Source organism: Melospiza melodia, chromosome 3, assembly GCF_035770615.1.
Source record: "Melospiza melodia melodia isolate bMelMel2 chromosome 3, bMelMel2.pri, whole genome shotgun sequence".
In the NCBI taxonomy this organism is placed as follows: Eukaryota; Metazoa; Chordata; class Aves; order Passeriformes; family Passerellidae; genus Melospiza; species Melospiza melodia.
Window position 1 is genome coordinate 67987445 of NC_086196.1, and position 20202 is coordinate 68007646.

At 36.6% G+C, this 20202-nt stretch overlaps 1 protein-coding gene across 2 annotated transcripts in view; it reads right to left on the minus strand.

Annotated features, from left to right (window-relative positions):
- Positions 1-20202, minus strand: part of UBR2 (ubiquitin protein ligase E3 component n-recognin 2) — a 55877-nt gene that overhangs the window by 14226 nt on the left and 21449 nt on the right. For both annotated transcript variants that reach the window (XM_063152114.1, XM_063152115.1), the window contains exons 12-31: positions 18016-18179; positions 17826-17925; positions 17187-17315; positions 16255-16438; positions 15152-15213; positions 14265-14375; positions 11952-12017; positions 10526-10648; positions 10134-10197; positions 9712-9836; positions 8367-8419; positions 8007-8109; positions 7425-7473; positions 6843-6997; positions 4810-4912; positions 4016-4125; positions 3715-3795; positions 2757-2938; positions 1885-2084; positions 969-1062 (exon numbers count right to left, since the gene is read on the minus strand). In XM_063152114.1, coding sequence (XP_063008184.1) covers positions 969-1062; positions 1885-2084; positions 2757-2938; positions 3715-3795; positions 4016-4125; positions 4810-4912; positions 6843-6997; positions 7425-7473; positions 8007-8109; positions 8367-8419; positions 9712-9836; positions 10134-10197; positions 10526-10648; positions 11952-12017; positions 14265-14375; positions 15152-15213; positions 16255-16438; positions 17187-17315; positions 17826-17925; positions 18016-18179 — 2258 coding nt within the window. The remainder of the gene's footprint in view (positions 1-968; positions 1063-1884; positions 2085-2756; positions 2939-3714; positions 3796-4015; positions 4126-4809; positions 4913-6842; positions 6998-7424; positions 7474-8006; positions 8110-8366; positions 8420-9711; positions 9837-10133; positions 10198-10525; positions 10649-11951; positions 12018-14264; positions 14376-15151; positions 15214-16254; positions 16439-17186; positions 17316-17825; positions 17926-18015; positions 18180-20202) is intronic.

A 20202-nucleotide genomic window follows, 5' to 3' on the forward strand; every position in this document is an offset into this window, starting at 1 on the left:
CACTGGTTTGCTAAATGTAACTGCTATTACAGAAGCCTCTGATGTGGTTTAAGGCATGCCCAGTGACGACCCCAAAATGACCTGAATACAGGCACCTAAGGGCATTTCCAGGAGATTATGGCAACCACAAAGGACTGTACACAAGCTACACAAGAAGATTAAAAACCTATCTTCAGTGAGCAGTGACATCAAAGACCACAAATGAAACCTGTGTGTGGTAATAGCCACAGAATCTCTGGGAGCTCCTAACACTCTTCCTACACAAGGCAGAATCTGAAATTAGGCACTTCAGAAGCCATGCCAAGGAGCAAAGCAAGGGCCTAATCAAAGTCAGAGGCATGAATGGTTTGAATTTGTCACGTGGCATTAGCACCACACAGCACCAAGCATGTTTATATGCCTCCAAAATCAAAGAATAAAAAATAACTGCAAAAGGCTTTATTAAAATGCTCGGAAACAAAGGATAAAATTGAGTTTATGTTGAAGATGAACTTGAACTAGTTCAAGTTCACCGATGTTTCTACTTCAAATTAAATCTGTTGGAGGAATTAAGAGCGCAAGGGTTGCACTGTCATTTAAAACCTCAGGAGAGAGCAGAAGAAGCAGCAAAAGCATTTTAGCTGTCTAGCAGTGAACTGCAAAATAACCCAAAAAAATCTGAGCTCCAGGTATATATGCACCACAGGGAATTATGCATCAGGATATACAAGGAAAGGCAATGACAGCTGCCATGTATGCCTTTGGACTTTTCTTTACCAAGATAACAGTAAATGAAAATTATTTTGAGTATGTTTACAGCATTTGATTTCTACTCCTTTTTATCCAACAGAAAGCTGTTTTAATCACTTCCTGAAATTCCTTTTCAAGTTTACTACATGGTAGGAATTTTGCCATTAAAATTAGTGCCATGATGCAAACTGATAACATAACATGTTATTTGAACTGAAAACTTAAATACAGCCTTTTACCTTTGCCAACAATGAGCATGCATAATATGTCCACAGCTACCCGTGTGTGTTCCACAGGACAGGTCTGGGTGCATGAATAAGGGGTCATACTTTTCTGTATTTAAAAGAAAAAAAACCAAACTTTGAAATAAACATTTATCATAAAACTTGATGGCAGATTGATGTGGCCACCATTATTATTTAATTTTATCACACAAGTGTAGTTCATTTGAATAAGCATAAAACACATTACTAATCCATAACAGTTTAAACTGTTTAAATTATTTGTAAGTATCACTTTACTTTGGTTTGGCTGTATGTACTGTACTTAAGTGCTTCAAACCAAGCTTTCAGAGGAGTTGGGCCCTGGTACAAGTCCCCATGATCAATCTGCAGTGTTGGTGGTTCAGGAACAATTCAGTGCAAAGATTTCTACCTGTTTACACATACAGAACCCAGAGAAACCTTTGTAACAATGCCCTTGCTCACCAACTTGTTTCACAAAGTACCTAAATCCAGTATTTTTTTATTATCACTAAGAGGCATTTCAGATAGTATTACTGAGAGGAAGAAAATGTACATCTCCTGCTTTTAAAGCACTACATTAACACCTCCTCTCTCTGATGTTACAGGCATGGCTTAAGAACAAACACTTCTGATTTTCAGGGTTCTTTCAACAGTTATAAATAATTTTTCACAAATGAATGGCAGAACATTGAGTTCATGCCTCACAGTGGCATGCATCACAGTGATTTACATTATTCAGCACACACATTTCTACCTCACCAAAAATATGGGAGTTTTGCCACTGATTACAATGAAGCCATTCAGAAACAGTTAATTAGAAGACTATGTCAGTGTCTCAGATGAAAAAATGTTGTTGTCACAGTAACCCAAACACTCTTTAATATTTAAAATAACTATGAACAGTACTTACCAGGGTCTGGAGTACTTTTGTTTCTATTTTTAGACAACACAGTTGATCGTTGAATAAATGCTGCCAAGACCATAGCCCTGCTGTCCACTTTAACTTCTTGCTCCTCCTGGCACAATATACACATAACAACCTGTCTGGGTTCAGCTACTCTGGTTTGCTCTGGACCCAAGGCTGTGAGTTTTGCATCCGAAATTACAGGGCTAGAATATTTAAAGAATATTAGTGAGCAAATTATTTGAAAACATTTTAATTCAGATCATGACTTATGTGTGCTTAGTGAGTTTCTTAAATTTATGATAAATGCTCCCTGACAAAAAATAGCTTTGGCATTTATATAACAATTTCTATGTGCCCAGTAGTAGCATGTATTTTCTAGAAAAAATTCATAACCCTCCCAATAGCATAGCCCACTCCAGTTTAACACAGAAACTGAATCTGCAGCCCTCCATCATCACCATCCCTTAAGTGTCTGATATGAATTTTGAAAACACTCTCCACTTCCCCAGAAAATCATTAGCATTCTCTAATTCATATTTCCAACTACCAAACAGATTTTCTTCCAGATCTTCAACAGACACATAATCAACTATTTCCAATTTACCATGCTTAATAGCATAGTCTCTTCAGCATTATTAATAATTTACTGGGTGATTTTGTACAAAAAGATATTTGCCTGTTTATTTTTATATTTATCCCACAATTCTGACAGAGAGGGGGAGGGAAGCATTCCATTTACTGTTGGTTTTTTGTCTCAGAAACTAACGAATGTTTTTACATCAAGATAAAAAAAAAAAAAAGCTTTTTAAAGCGGTAACAAAAGGACAATCTGATGTAAACATTAATGAGAAAACATGTAAACAAGATGCCTTTACCTATTTTCATGGGCTCCGGAGGTTGAAGTATCCAGCTCCTCCAGAGTCTGCTGAAAGAGCTCTTTGTTCTCATTAATGAAGTGCCGTTGCATCTCAGACATCTGGGCCATGATCTTCTCCCTGCGCAGCCTGGCAATCTCAGCTTTTCGCTTCCTCTCCGCTTTGTCTTTGTCGCGTGAGCTCTGAAATTGTATTGTTCACTCAGTCATTTCTGAAGCCTTGTTACAGCAGATTATTTATTTTAGCTACTGCCATGTGTAACTTCTACTAACCTCCAAACAATTAACACCTCATAAAAAACAAAAGAAAAGCCTACCAAAGAGTTATTTTGTGCCCTCTTTTCTTTAGCTAGTGTTCAATGCCAGGCAGAACTGCAGATCTAGAAAGGGGAATTTCTTCCCCTCAACCTTTAACTGCATTTTGTATTTCTCTTCCCTTTAAGAGACTCCTAGGATAGCAGGGTAAGAGAGTGACATGTCTCATCTCTGGCGCTGCTCTCCCTCCCCAGCAGCTGCATTCCTCAATGGAGCACTACAGCACTCCAAGGTCTGTGTGCAGTACCTAGAATGCCATGTCCACCTACACACATTGGCAGAGCTTTTCTGGAATGATCTGCATGGTAAGAATATACAAACAACCATTTCTTTTAGCAACTTTCCATGGAGTCTGAAATTATGGGAGCAGCAGAAACATTTAATGCTGTGACTGTATTGCACACAATTCTATGGAGTAGAATTACAAAAGACTTGGAGATGACAAAATATGAAACAAAGAAACACAGCTTAGGGACCTTACCAATAGGTTCTTTAAACAACTGAGTTTGATCTATAAACTGAGACAGATTTTCAGAAGTCACTGATGCTTCCCATGTTTGATTTAGAGCTACAATTAAAAATATAGTCCTCTGCTAGTCACCACCCAGACCTGTTCCAGATCAGCTCTTACAGACTGCTTTTACCTCCTCCATAATATTTCCTTCTGTCTCAACCACGGGACTTGAAGAAGAGCTTTCTCTTAGCTTTTTAATAGTATTAAAGGTCTGTAAGAAAAAAAAAAAAGTCTTTAATTTGTTTGGGTCATGAGAATACAACAATTATATACTATAATACTGACTATACAGTGTGAAGTATTGGAATCCAAAGAGCAAAACTAGGTTCAACAAATACACACGGGAAATAAGGAAATCATGTCAATGTAATTAGGAAAGTTTCAAAAGTCTCATTTCCATGATTTTCAGTGGTAATATAAAATACATCTACCTTCAATATCCATCTGATCATGTCCTTGTGCACTTCCAGATGAGGTGCATTTTGCAGTGTTTCTAGCATAGCTAGTATGCTAGGGGAGTTATTGGGTGCTTCTCCTGGTTCTGGGAGAAAAATTACAATGAGAATTGATTATACCATTACTGGCAAATGAATCACTCACTAACATTAAAACAAGAAACAACAGTGCTTGTTCAGCAACTGAAGAATTCCTTCAAAAGAGTATGTGATTTTTAATTCTCCCCCATTGCAAACCTTTTCATGAAGGTTTTAAAACTTCTAAACTCTGAACATTTTTGCTCACTTACTGTATTTTCTTACAAAAGAAATGTACTGTATGTGCTCCCTGGCTGTTTTCATTTAGGGAACCTCCAATATTTTATTTCCCACTACTTTAAATGGAACTTTCATGTGTTAGCAAAACAAGCGGCATTAGTCGGACAATATAAAAGAGAGACAAGATTAAAAGACTATTTAAGAATGCGACTATGATTTTTACAAGTGCATCTGATCACATGCAGCAATCTTTGAGATGTCAAAGATATTAGGAATCAGATCTAGAGGGAATTACTCAACTTATGGATTTCTCCTCTAGAAAATGCCTTTAGTATTGTACCATCATAGAATCTACACAAGTAGAAAGCATTTATCTGTAGTCACCTTGATAACATTTTGATGCATAAACAAATATATTCTTCTGGTAAATACAGTTTCAAAAGAATAAAATATGAGATCCTGGCACTTTCAGCTATTGCAAATTTGTTATACATTTGAAAAGAAAGGCATACTTGATATTTTCTGAGTGAAGGTAAATGTTACAACATTCTCCTCACTGAGATTCTCCAGATGTTGTTTTTCTTCTTGTAGTGCCATTCCAATCAAATGCAAAACCTAGGTAAAAATTATAAATTTTAGTCATTTTCTTACATAATTCATATAATCTTGTTACATAGCTTAAGTAATTCATTAAGAAACAAGAAAGTCGTAAAATACAATTATATATTATGAATATATTTGAAGTTATTTCTGTATACAGAATTCCAAAGCTACACTACACAGGAGCAACAGTGTTTGTTTGAAACCATATAAAATCCATATTAAATAACTGCCTCTTTCTGTTTGCTGTCCTAATGAGTGAGAAGTCAGTACTTCTCATCTTTCTCCCCATCCCCTGCATGTTACTATTGCAAGTCTCTGGACAGAACAAGCACAAAGCAGACTTTAAGTCCTTTTTATACACAAAGTTTAGCAACAAAAAATTAAAATTTGTAAGTTAAATTTGTTCTCTCTAGAAACAGATTATAAAATAATGTTGATTTTTAGGTCAGTGAAGAGCTATAATGTCCTTGAACTTAAAAAATGTAATTACCCTATTTAGCACTATGATAGAATGGCATTTTGAAGCTGAGATATTTCATTCTTGGTGGCAAACTCTGTCACACTGCATCTGTCACTTCACAACCCTATACAAATTGGCAGCATGCTCCAGACCCAAAGGTTTACTGATGCCTGGAATCAACACTGACCCATGTAAGGAAAGGATAATCACCTGAAAATCTGTAACACAACTAGAACACAACAGGCCAAGTATCTACAGAAAAAGTGGCAAAACCTGTTGAGAGTCTTGAAGTTTTTAAAATTTGTTTTAATAAACAACAGTTAATTTCTCCTCAGTCAGTCACATCTATTTAACAAGACCTCACCAGGCATGGGCCACCTCTTGCAGATATCTCATATGCACCTTTGCAAGTACTTCCAAGACAAAAGTGGTTGACTTGGGAAAGTTGCAGTACAACTGCATGGCACCATCACAGAGAAATGCCACAAGTCTCTGAGCAAGTGAGAGGTCCCTAATGAATTTCACAGTTTTGAGAATGGCTGAATTTTAGTTCAGTCAAAAAAAAAAAAAACCTAACCAACTTATTTTATTCAAAGTTACTCCAAAACCTAGCATTCTTACATTACCTAAATGTTGTGATTTGTTGTGATTACCTACATTGTTGTGATTTATAATACCAATATATCATTCCATTTTCAACTTTTTTGTGTTATACATAACTGCTTATGTTAATTTAAACTTAGCTGTAAAAGGTAATATACACTCAATAAGACTGGATGTCAAAAAATTAATACTCAGTTTCAAAACTGGGGCTTCATTGCAAAATGTTATTTAAAAATGCATCAATATTTTTCAAAAGTTTGCATTTGGACCTTAAGCCAACAACTCTGCCCAATATAAACAGCCCCGGGATGGCAGTTTACGACTCATCTCTGCACATCCCAGAAAATGGTAATCATGACACCAAAATCTGCAATAACCATCCAGGTTTCTAAAGATCATTACAAATTGCAAGGAACAAACAGCTCAGTAAAGTTTTCAAAAGTGGATACATTTTCAAGTCAGAAATTTTTTTTTGTGCACTTTCATGGTTTTTCCTAAAGCGATTTTGCCTAAACTGAAAATAAGCAAAGGAACATCAAGAAAAAAATCAACATCTGCTTAATATGCAACAAGTCAGATTAATGGGTTCTCTACCACAAAAAACATTATTGCCCCCGATTCAAGCAGAACTCTTCCCTCTTATGTGCATCCTATTAGAAATTTACCTGGGTCTTCCATCCACCTAAAAACTAAGTTCCATCAAGAGGCAGAGGGGTTTCCCTAGTTTTGTGTATCAGGAAATACCACTTATTTCTCATTCACAGTGTTCTGTATATTTCAGACACCAAGTAAACAACTCCAATGTATAAAATCATGTCAAAACGCTCTAATGACCATTCCTCCATTAGCACAAGCATTAGTTTAAATAAAACCCCATACCCTTTGCAGCATGGACTCTGACCAGGCATAGCCATTGTGCTCCACTGCCCACTGCAGTATAGTTCCCATAATGCAGAGCATGACATCAGACTGCAGGATGTTCACCAGGCTGGCAAAAAGTGGGCAGAAAGGAGGAAGAGCTGGTGGCGGAAGCGCTGAAAGGGAAATTGGTGTGTTTGACATTTCTCCAAAATTTGCAACACCCAATTAAAATGTCTGATTTAACAGAGCAACCCAAGGCAGGGGGGTGGAACCAGATGACCTTTATGCTTTCTTCCAACCCAAACCCTTCCATGATCCTAAGGCAGAACACAGCTGCTTGATGAACAGTGCTACCAATACAGGCTGCACCACTCAGCATGCCTTGTAACAGAAAAGCCAAAGGAATAAGCTCGTCAGAAGGCTGGTTCCATGATAAATCAAATCCCTGACTACAGCCAGGGAGACATAAGGGAAATTGCTTCATTTCAAACCAACTTCTACTCTAGCCCTGAATAGGCTGTTAGTTGGTATAAATGTCAGGGCAATACACAGCTTGATATGCGATTCCCTCTTCTCCCATCTCCTCTCAAAAATAAATACCTGTATCTTCTCTGTTCTGTCTTCTCAGCTTTCTCTGTGCTTCCTCTGCCTGAAACAGAAGAACATTGCCAGCATTACTCAAAATCTGTACCAATACAAAACTAATAAAAAAAAGCATTCACGCTTTACTACATTGTTACTGTTTTTTCCCAGCCTTAAATAAACATGAAAGCTTTCATATCTTTGCAGTTTGTCTTATGTTCTACTTGTAAAGTAGGGCAGGCAACTTCAAAATTCATCTTTCCTCTAGAGCCAGCCTGGATTCTTTTCCTAGCATAAAACTGTAAGGCAGGTTTGAGCTAAAATAGCAATTTCCATAAAGGTAAGGGAAAATAGAGATTGTTTTAAATACTTTCAGTAAAATAAGATGCAAGGGAACCCACAGACAAGCTCCTGAATGCCCACTGATTTCAACAGCTCTGTATAGGGCACAGGATTCAGTGGCACAGAACTCACTGGAAAATCTTGGGCAAATTCTCTAATAACCAGCTGGTAATACTTCCTCACAGAAGTAAGCTTTGGAAAAAGGCAAACAGAAAAAAAGGCACAAAAGAAGCCCCATGAAGTTAAACTACTCGTTACCTTTGATTGCTCTGCCCTTGAAAAGTGATAGAAATACAGATTGAAGTTTTTGGCACATTCTGGTTTCAATTCATACAGCCCTCTGCCTGTTAATCCAGGTTTCCTACAAAAAAAATTAAGAAACAAAACACTTCATATCCACTGGTTCTTAACATCTGAGAATAAATAGTTAACTAGAACAGCTAACAAACACTGCCTAACAGGCATTGTAGAAATTAGGTAACAGTATTAAGAATTCTGCACATGATTAAAGCCATGGGAAATCACCATGACTCAGCCCTCTTTGTTTCATTCTCTCATTTTCACTAATTGAGACATTCCATTTCTAAAGCTGAATCATTAGAATAAAGGGAAACATACTTGAAACACGCCACTTCTTCAATCACGCTTTCCATCCCTGTCTCTCTGTTCTCCTACATGGAGTGGAAAGGCAAGACAGTGTGTTACTGGAGTTCTTGGAATAAACACATTCAAATATCACACAACACTAGAGAAAGCATGCAAAATGAATGTAGTACAAAGTCATTTTAATGGCACTCAAGAGAACACTGAACCACATAACATGAAAATACACTCAGGAACACCATCTCTGCAAAAGGTTCTTTGAAAAAGTCATGCCATTCTAAGTGGTTCATTTGTACAGCTTTTCCCTGCCATAAAGAACTCAGATGTAACAATAGCAGAAGAAAACTCTAAGTTAGCTAGCTCAGCACATTTTTACAATACACAGCCAGCATTTCTGATTTCTAGGCCTTTAAATTGAAATAAACACTGGAAAGCTAAAAAGACTAGTTACTGAAAAATGCTGAAACAACCACAAAAGGCAGCATGAGACATCAGCTCAAATATGTAACAATACTTCACACACATATTTTCTTTCTTTCAATATCCCCATCCCCTTCCATCAATGCATATTTCACTGCAGTTACTAGCCAGGGAAAAAGTATTTAGGACTGACCATATAATTTAGAACTCCAGCTTAAATCAAATTTGCTCTTTCATGCAACCCTAAATTATTCTTAAATAATTTTTGAAATATGACTTTTCAAATTGTTTCAGTTTAAAATATTTAGAAAAAATTAAAATATTTCAGAATTTATCATTAAAATTATTACCAGTACAGTAAAACTGTAAAACTTTGGAATTTTGACTGTCTTCAAAAATAATTCTTAAAAGATTGCTTCAAAAATACTAAAAGGAGAAAGGAAAGCAAGCTTTGCTGTCCTATAGAAGTACTTATAATAGAATTAAGATAAATTTTTATATTCATGTAAATGAAGCATTTATGTTACACAAGTCATAATACAGTGTCTGATTCCATGTCTTTTCACTTATTGTGAGGCTTTAAAATATAACAGCTTATATTTCTGGATAGTTCTAACAACCCACTTCCATACATCTAAATCAGGGTGTACGAGCAGCCTGCAGAGGCTGCTGGCCAGATGGCCTGATTAGAAACAGTATTAAAAAGAGAAAGGAGCTGAAGAAGCTCTCAGATTCCTGCCTCTTTCATATGTTGGTCCTTCTTTGCCTCTTTCCTGCCCTTGCCATGAGAACTATTACCTGTACTCATGCTAACCTTGCTCTGACCATAATCATGCTGCTCTCACTCTATATAAAGTGACAGGAACTTGCATAAGACAATTTTTCAGCAATCAGCCTTGTAAAGTGGAAGCTGGGTCTCCCCTCCACATCCATGACTTACATCTTCAGGGAGTGCCTTCACCAATTCACTGTGAGCCATTGGCCTGATGCTCAGCTGATGGATGATCTCTCGCTTGATTTCATCTGTTGCATTTACCTGTCCTATTCCAGGGCTGAACCTTTCTCCTGCAGAAATAGAATACACCTTTTTTTTTTTGGTTTTTTGTGGTTTTTAAACATTTTTTTTCCTATATATTAAAGGCTGGAAAATAGAGTGCCTTCTGTGAAATCTTGTGTTCACCCACCAGTGTTCCAAACTTCATTACATTGATCTAAGCTAGTTCCAAGGCTTTTCTACTAGGAAAGAAGTCAGAGCTACAGGACGTTCACAACAGAACTGAACCTGAGATAGCAATAAAAAATTGCCCAAACCATTAAAAAGCCTAAATTTAAAAAAATTAATTAAATATGTTTTGAACTTACCAATAATCATTATAATGAGGTATAGCATCTCTTCTATAAGGGTGTTATTTTGTTGAACAACATCCTGAAGTAAAACAATAAAAAAATACATTTTCCAATAATTATTCTATATGCTGAAAATACCTTTTCAGTGATTCAAAACATTGTGTTTTCACCCTTAGTACTCCCAAACTGAGCTACGGTGAAACACAGTCATAAGTGCAAAAATAATGCAACATTTTCTGATATTTACCAGTTTGACAAAAACATTTATGCATATTTCAAACTGGCCAAATGAAATTAAAATAAGCTAAGCTTTGCATTTTTATCAAGAAATGTCTCAGTACAACAGCATCTGATACGCTTTGAAAAACAAAACTGAAGCTTTTCTATTGCAGTAGTGCATAAAATACCTTGTTAGTATTTTCTGTGCTAAATCTTTTGCCATAGTCTGGAGTACTAAAGATCTGATAAAGTTCAAAGCGACTCAGCATTATCATCAGGAAGTGATTTGGATCCATCATAGACACACCTGTCTATTAAAGAAAAAAAAGATTATCAAGAGAAAACAGATTGGGTGTTATCACAACATGTTTGTATATTTATATATGATGTTCACTGTATATTCTGTATAGAATTAATTCTCTCTCAATCCTATGAATGAAGACTTAACATTTAAGTTTACTCCCTTAGGACACTAAGAACAGAAGTGTAAGCCCATTTGACAAGCAGAATCCTATGCTTTATCAAGAATTTCTGATGCCCTTTTAAGGGCATCATGCAAAATATTCAGAGCTGCTCCTTCTATCTTAAGCAGTCTAAACAAACTTCAGTGAGACTTTTGTTTGGTTGTTTTTATCTCTAAAATTTTGTTCCTGCTAGTTTATATTCTAGCACGCATAATATTACTTAGTATATACCACTGAAGATTTTAACAACAAAATTCAAGCCTCTAAAGAAAGGCTGAAGATTGTAGAGCAAAGCTTCCAAAACCTTCTTGGAATGAAAAATACTCAAGTTTCAATGCAGAACAAACATTGACTTTCAGAAATTTCCATTTCTGAAAACTACTGGCTGAAGTTTTTTCTGTTTATTAAACAAGGTTTGTCAATTACAAATATTTGTTGTTAGTTTACTGTTGCTAATGGGACCATCTTTAAAACAGAATAAATTTCCAAGAAAGCTCAAGGATATCTACCCAAATTGGCAGCTGAAAATGATCATTAAAAATCAGTGGCAGATCAAGCCTCAGGAAACTGTGTCTGAAAGCAGAAATATCTTAAGGTATGTTTATCCTATTGGGTATTGCTAACTCCAGTTAAGATTTGAGGGACTTCCCAAGATAATATTTTGCTGTCCAGGTGAACTATGCACCCTGAGCTGCAAATTTTAGATTATATTGCTCTCAATGTGGAAGCAGTGCATCTATCATAGAGCTAAATAGACTGCCACATTTGCAAAATCTCTTCTGAAGGGGAAAACAAAAAAAAAAAAAAATCAACACATACACTGACTGCCTTTCTGATAACATGCAGACTCATGCAACTGCCAGTACAGTACCACCCATTAGTTAAAATACTACATTCTTGAAGATATGGCATATATACACCAAACAGAAAATTCTGCACTTTTCAAACAGTAGTTAAAAAGTAAGTATTACAACAATAGTTATTTCCTTTTAAAATCATTCCATAATTATGTAGATATAATAAGAAAATTGAAGTCCTTCCACAAAAAAATAGACATTTTTTCTTTAAAAAGGTCCTGATGAAGATAAACATAAACACAAAAACATACTTAAAAAGACTTGAAAAAATGCAAACTGGTATACATGGTTACCTGAAGCATTACTATGTCCTTGTCAAACATCTCCCTCCTGCACTTCACATTATGATAGTAATAAATCTGAAAAAAATATCCAAAACACCACACCACAATCATTAAAACAGATAATATTTCATCTAAAATTATTTTACTTCTGTAAAAAACAAACTTTGCTATACTGTGTTCATAAACAAAAAATGAATCTGTAATTTGAAAAAATTATACAATTTTATATGTAGGCAAAAAGCTTTTTTAAAAAACACAAGACAATCATAGTTGCTGACTGCGTTGTAGTGATGCAATGTCTGAATTTCATAAACTTACAAGCAAAAATCTTTTTGACCTCTTTAGCTTATGTTTTAATATATTTGTTTAGCAATTAACTGTTTGACATTCACAGGAGAGAAAGCCCTTGCAGTTGAAGAAATGTTTGTTCTTCGCTTCATGAATTCCCCTTTAATCATTTGAGATACCATCTTTCAGGAATTGCCAGTGTCAGCAAAATGTTAATATTGTGACAGAACTATACTTAACCCAAACCATCCCGGGAAAAACTCAACAGCGCTGAGCCAGGCAGCAGCAACACCACAATCACTGCATCCACTGAAAGGTGGGAAAGTTGGGTTCTACCACAATAGAGGAAAAATAAATAAGGCTGACAAGTTTCTGCATAGGCCTGGAAACAACTTCAGCATGCTAAAGTCTCCTCTAGACACACACCATTTCCACCAGAATTACATGAAGACAGCTAAGCATGCCTTCCTTTCTTCTCTATCCTAATAATCCAAACATATAGATGCCCATTCCTATTATCTGGGAAAGATCCAAAAGGAGCTGGCTGAACATGAGCTCTCCCCATAGCCAAAGTAAAGAGAAAGGACTTGCAGACTGTGGCAGTGAAGTTACCTCAACTAAATGAAGCTCTCAACTTCAAGATCCTGACAATCAGGGGAAATTAACACAGAGACTTATATCACCACCAAAAGCTATGCTGAAATTCCAGATTTGATGTGTATCTACAGCACTGTGGGCACTGCTATAATTGTACATAACTAGGGCTCTTATTGCTGTAATGACAACAAGGACACCACCTTATGAACATCCTTCAAGGGTCAAGAAGTGTCAGAATATAATATATATGAGCAGCTTAATTCAGTCTCCTAGTAAATACACATTGCAATTATCTAATGGAGATGAGGGCTGACAAGACTGAAGGAATTTTCTTGCAAATAAATCAAGTTAACACCTCACAGAATTACACCCTATTCCTGTTGTAATCTAAGTCTTGCTGAGAAAATCACTTGAGACAATCACCCTGGTGGGTGGTGCTGACACCACAGTACCCATTTTATAGCTGCTATGCTTGAAACACCTAATTTATACAAACATTGAGAACATAAGTTTAGAAATGAAAGTCTCCAGAAGTATTATAGCTAAAAGCCAAGAAACATTTTGTTCTACACTGCTTCTAATGGTTCTGTGGGGTCTTTGGATTTCATCTACTTTATAAATATAAATAGCCATAATACCATAATGCTGCATATTTTTATATCTGAGACACTTTTATGTGGAGGTGATAAATGCATTACCACGGATGCGCAGATCTAATTCTGCACTTCCAACTGTTGCTGCACAGTACACAGTGAAAAAGCCAGGAGTCATTAACTGCAGTAATTAAAACTCTATACACTGAGCACTAAGCTCAGTGGCTACTGCAGCAGTCCTGAAATAAAAAAGCAACTTTTGACTAAAAAAAACCAAGACTAGTTTAAAAGCAAAAATACTCAAATGATGCCAGTGCTGATAAAAACGCCTACCTCACACTGCCTGCCATAAGACTGACATAAGTAAAATTCCAAACCAGTACAGAAACAGAAGGTTTTGGGGTCTGAAAGACCAAGAGTTCCCTCCATACTCCACACTGGTGAGGTTCCACCTCGAGTGCTGTCTCCAGTAGTGAGCCCTTCACTTCAAGAAATACAGAAAGGTCCTTCCAGGCAACCAGCAACAGGACAATAGAATACAGCCTCAGGTTGTGCCAGGGGAGGTTCAGGTTGGACATTGGGAAGAATTTCTTCATGGAAAGAGTTGTTAAAAATTGAAAAGGACTGCCCAGAGAGGTGGTGGAGTCACTGCCCCTGGAGGTGTTCAAGAAGCGACTGGACAAGGCCCTGAGTGCTGCGGTCTAGTTCACAAGGTGGTGTTTGGCCAAGGGTTGGACTCAATAATCTCAGAGGTCTTGTTCAACCTAACTGATTCTGTGATTCTGTGAAATTACCCTGAGAGAGCTATCAGAAAAGAGTGATTCTACAGCTACTGTGCACTTACCTGATTAACAAGAGAGAAGCCATTCCTTCTCCACATCCCTGCATGCACTTGGGCACATAGGACTAGGCATCGTAGAGGATGCTCTATTAACATGGGTGGGCTGAGTTCACTCTGCATTAAGAAAATGCAATATTTTGATGTATACAGAGAAAATAATAGAAAATGAGATTGAAATGAAGGAGGATGATATTTGAGATCATTGGAATATTTGGGAACTACAAAAGACAAGCAAATCCAACAAACAAGTTAGATGAACCTATTCACAATCTTTCAAATCATTGTTAATCACACTTATATTCTGTCTTTGCTCCACACGGCTACTGCACGAGGGCTTTAGTTTATTCCTAAAGACAGTAGCTTTCATATTTTAAAACATCAACACCAGCAATTTAATAAAACTGTAATTTCATTTATTTCATTCAAAGGTTAAATACTACTTCTTTCCAAAGACTTTGAAATTTCTTTGCCCTGTTAGGTTTTATTCTCCTTCATTTCACCTTTTTTGACTACCCCTTAAAGAAATAGCATATCAATAAGAACAGGCAGCAGGCAAGAAACAGCTGGGGAAGAAAATTATAACCCAGCCCAAGGAGAAGGAATCAGATCTTGCCTGGGGTTCCTAAAAACAGCTTCTATTACAAAAAGGAGGTTATGCAACCTGAGTCTTAGTTACCTTAGAGAGTAATGCTGCCTGTCTATGCTCTAGTCATGAATATCTAGATAATAATCTTTTAAAAGGTAATTTTGTATACTAAAGATATTCTCTCTGAGTAGAATTCACAGTACAAAGGCCCTTTGTTTTATTTAGTATCATCCTACATTTACATCACCAATTTCATGTTCTGCATGAATTATATTTAATGAATATACAACATTTAATTACATACCAGGGGTAGCAGCTCTGGAAACTTATATGCCACTTCAGTTTTACTCAGCAAAACATGCAAGCCTACAAAAAGACATGAAAAAACCATCCAGAATATTACATACATTATTTTATGTGATTAAAACAGGACAAAAAAGGTCATCTGATTCACTCGCAGATCATTCTTCTGGACACAGTGACAAGTCTCTAGATTTATCACCCTGCAGCTACACAGTTATTTCCTGAAGAAACATATTACAAAGAATACATTTAAAGAGAATTGAAGTTTTCCCTTTGTATCTGTATAAGCCTTGCAGTACAAGTGAGATTTTTGCCTTTTTTTTAACTCTGTCATGTCCCCACAGTGAGAGCCAAGAGTCCTTGGTCTGGCAGGACAAACAATCAACAGCAGATACCCCATCCTTTTTATCAGACCTTGGGGAGTTTATATAATACCTCAGGAACTAGAATAAAGCCCCTACAAAACACATCAAGGTTTTCTGCTTTGCTTTCTTTTGAAGTCAGAAGGACTTTGCACAAAGATTCAAATATTCAAAGCCATTTGACACTGAGCTGCATGGCACTTTACCTAAGAATTACCTTTTTCACTTCATTATTTGTGAATTTATTTTTATTGCATTCTTTCTGATTCTGTAAACTAAAATTCCCAAAGCTTTTTTCAACACAACTACTGAAGAAGATAGGCACAACATGAAGAGAAAGACATAGCTCAATTTTCTGGTGACACATCTGTTTGATAAATCTGTTCTCCAGCAGAATGTTGATTAGTCTATTCAAGCTGACAGCTAAACATATTTCCAAACAGTCAACCACAGTCCACATTTTGTCCCAGCTCTTTTGCATCATTTAAGTGGCAAAAGCAGCAGTAGCTGCCTATAATACAAATCCAGAGGCATGAGACAATCTCCCCCAGCCTGAATGATAACAAGTTTTCTGGTGATTGAGAACATCTGGCCTAGAAGTTACCAAACATCTAGAAAATGGCCAAAATTCATCCTATTCAGGCCTTAAACAATGCTCGCGTGTGTCTTCATGTACACACAAACACAAATCACACCTACAGAACATTTTTCATTTCCTGAAATATTTTTCAACTGTTCATACCTGCAAGTAAACGAGAAACTGGGAGGTGAATGCTAACTTTTTCCTGAGAAACGCAGTATCTGATGGTCTCAACGGAATGTCCACACATACTGAGGACAATAGGCTGTTCTCCATCAGTAAACCCACTATGACACTGCATCAACACAGTCAGGCATTTCTTGTAAGCTTCAATTAATACTTTTTCCTGAAAAAAAGATTGCAAATTAAAGAGATTATGAAAAAAACACAGCTCTGAAAAATAATACAGACAACATAATGAAGACCCTGAAGGGTTTGCAATTTTTACCTTTAACAACAGTCCTGCAAAATTAAGATAAGGAACCCAACAAAAGAGTCAAATTAAGGAGGGCACAAACTGCAAAACTTGTACTGGTATGTCTGATTAGAAAAGCACACACTAGGATGTTATTTGGGTTTGGGGTTTTTTTGTAACTATTATGGTAACTTTCTGAGGAATGGTCATGCTGGGCTAGTAAAAACTGCACATTAACTACCAGTAACAGGTTAAAGCCAGCCTCAATGTTCAGATATTCCAGGATCACTTATTCCACATTGTATTTTACCATGCTCAAGTTCTGAAATCCTGAAACACTTAGGGAGCAGAAACATGATTTATAATCAAATAGTATTTGGTAGACCCAGGGCCTAGTCCTCCATTCCCTCCTCTTTGAAAATTATAACCTGATAGATTTGTGATAATCACAATCTTCAGATGTGTGACAAAACTCTGCAGTATTTACAAAAGGCTTAACCATGTTCTTATGAACTGGTCAGTACAAACCACACTTGTGTTTAAATACAGTAAAGATTTGCATTTCCTCATAGAAGATGCCCTTGGCTTATGGTGAAGTTGTGTTTGGGTAAATTTTACATGTATTAATATTTGGGTTTTATCCCTGTTCACACAGAAAAACAATTCCAAAGGAACTTACATCTAATGCACACCAGTCCTGCATCATTGAAATAACAAGTGTTAATTTCATCTGCAGTGTAAATGCAGCTTCCCACTCTGGTTCCATTTCAATGTGTTGTCCTACCTGACGAGTTATTGGATCCATACCCTAGAACAAGAAGAGATTACACATTTCAACAATGTATCACTGAAATACAGTGACAGCATTAGCAGAGGTGTGAGACAGCTATCCTTATAAACATATTGTTGCTGCAACAGGTAAAAAGAACCTTGAGGGAATGAAAGGGAATGCAACCACAAGTGAAGAGGTCTATTTGTGTGTCAGGAACAATTTATTCCTCAATACAAGGAGCAACTGTGCTGACACTTAAGATGAACTAGATTTTGTTCACAAAATTAATTGTCTTGTCTCCCTCTACAAGTGCAAAATATGCCCCAAATCACACTTCTCATTTTGAACTGCTCTTCCATTCTATTGTCCTCTACAACAACATTTTAAGAAGCGAGGCACGATGTTATGTTTTAGGAAAATGCAATGGCTCCAAAAGTGATACTGCGCTGAAGTTACAAAATGAAGATTTTATTTCCATTTTGACATCATAATAGCTAACTTCCTGCTTAAATTTTGCCAAATTTTGTAATTCACAGATTTACATACCTGCATACATTTCAGTAATTCTAAGAAGGCATCAAAACCCTCGAGGAACTTGCGTCTCAAGTCATCTGACCACTCTGTTGGCTTACTTATCAGCACGTACCTGGGAGATTAGAAAGACGCAAGTGTTCATTTTTGATTTTTTTTTTAAACTCCTCAATTTCTCAAATCAGCACATAGTTAGCATACTTACTTGAGATCCAAAATAAGGCTCTGGACACGCCTGAATTTGAAAGCCTGCAGAGCAGTGTAACGTTCAAACTGAAACCTGCCTTGGATGTCACGGTGCCTTAAGTGGTCCATGAAAGTTTTGATGATAGTGGTCATGAGATTCTCTTCTGTTATTAGCATTCGAGCCTATGCCAAAGTACATTGAAATTTGCTGTAATTAACAGACACAGCTAACAAGATTTTCACACTGCACCATGAAGTTTATAAAATACATTATTTTTTTAAATCCAAAATAATTACATCAATAATTAGAACAGAACACAGAAAAGCACTCTTTTCACAGAATCACAGAAGACAAAAAAAAGGAATCTAGTAAAAAATTATCATAAGCCAGATTTCTTTTTTCAGATCCCTTCTGTACAGAAGGCTGTCTATGGTAAGGCCCCTGCTAACTTATATAATTATGGCACAAGACATGTTATTATATGTCTTATAATTAACTTGTACCTCCCTTTAAGTATGTGTTGTCTCCTCTCATACAGTTTGAGCCCTTCAGGGGAGTGACAGCTCTTCTGCTTTCTGTTTACAAAATGTCAAGAGCTGTGGTGAGCAGAGCCTCTTCTGAGCCAATAAGAACTGCACATGCAAGTTCCACATGGAAATTTCATTAAATAACCTCTAATTTTCCTCAAGGTCTACTGCACATATCCATGTGTTGCATGAAACAAATCGGCAAAGTCTGACAAAGATTGTCTTCATCACTCAGCCTAACCTAAGCCAATTTCACAAGAGAGGAGGGGGCACTAAGTTACTGCCAGCTCCTACTCATGAACACTTCCAAAATTCCCCCATTCTGTTGGTCCTCCAGGTTAAATGGGATGAGCCTTGCAATCCTTGGATCTGTCAATAGTACTGGCCACTCTGATCTACCACAATGACTTTGTGGCTCTTGACTAGAGCTTCCAGGTTCTGCAGCTACTAATGTTAATCCAAAATAGCTTCTAAAATGCTACTGTAGTGGGGGAAAAGAATCTAATGTTTAACATTTTCCTCCCAAAAAATCCTCACCAACAGCGTTGTCCATCCACTCTCAAACCAAAAAACCGCAGCTCCTTGAGAGCTCAAACTCCTAAACTACTAAGATCAGTGTGAAAATGTTACTGGAGGATGGTGGGGTGGTTTAAACTCTTCAACTTACTCATTTAGTTAAGAATGAGTGGCTATAAATATATTTTAAAATAATACTTAGTTCACGTGATAGAAGCTTATCACAATTACTTTCATGTCGTCAATCTGTTCTATCACTCTGCACAACAGTCAAAATGCATTTGCCTTGCTTTTTTTGCATGTTTTTAAAATAGAACACATACAAAAGGGGCACTGTAATTACTCTGCCCCGGGAAATGTTTGAAATTACTTTTTCAAAAAGTAATATTGTTCCACCCCATCTGCCAAAGGCTAAAATACCATAACCATCTGAATATTAGTTGGTTAAGTCTAACTGTAAATCTGAATATTGGCAACATTCTTACTGAAAGCATCATAATTAAAAGAGGCAATCCAATATTGTCCTGAATCATGGGAACAAAATCCTGAGTTCCTGTTGAATTCCCATGAATATCATCCATCCCTAAGAAATGGAAGAAATTTGCTCAATATTGTGATTGCCATGCTACTATTGAATTTAACAGCTCAACGAAGCTTATTTAATTTGAGAGGATTCAGAAGCATTTATTTTTTAAAACAATTCTGGGTATGAAAATCAGACTTTTATTCCATTACAGCTTTAAATTTTAATTTGTCTAGTTCATAATGCAAGCAAAGACAGACTTAAATGGAGACTGGAACAAAAGAAAAAGTTTCCCAAACAAGCTGGTGAAGGACCAGCAGATTTAGCAGGCTGGGAGAAGTCACAGCGCTTGTAGCACTGAAACAAAAGTTAACTGGAAATCTAAAAGAAGGCACTGTCTTGAGACACAGAGTACCCAAGGACGTAGGGAGTATCATGAGACAATTCTTGCTTGCACTTGTGTTGACTGGAAAATGAACATAAAGTAGATCACTTATAAAACTGCACGAGAATGGTGCTCTGAAACCACAATATGCAAACCATAATATTGACTTCTACAACAGTAAATGTGGCTCAGTATGATGGGGAATTTAAATGTTATGTGTATGTGTCTCTAACTAAATATGAAAGCACCTTTTT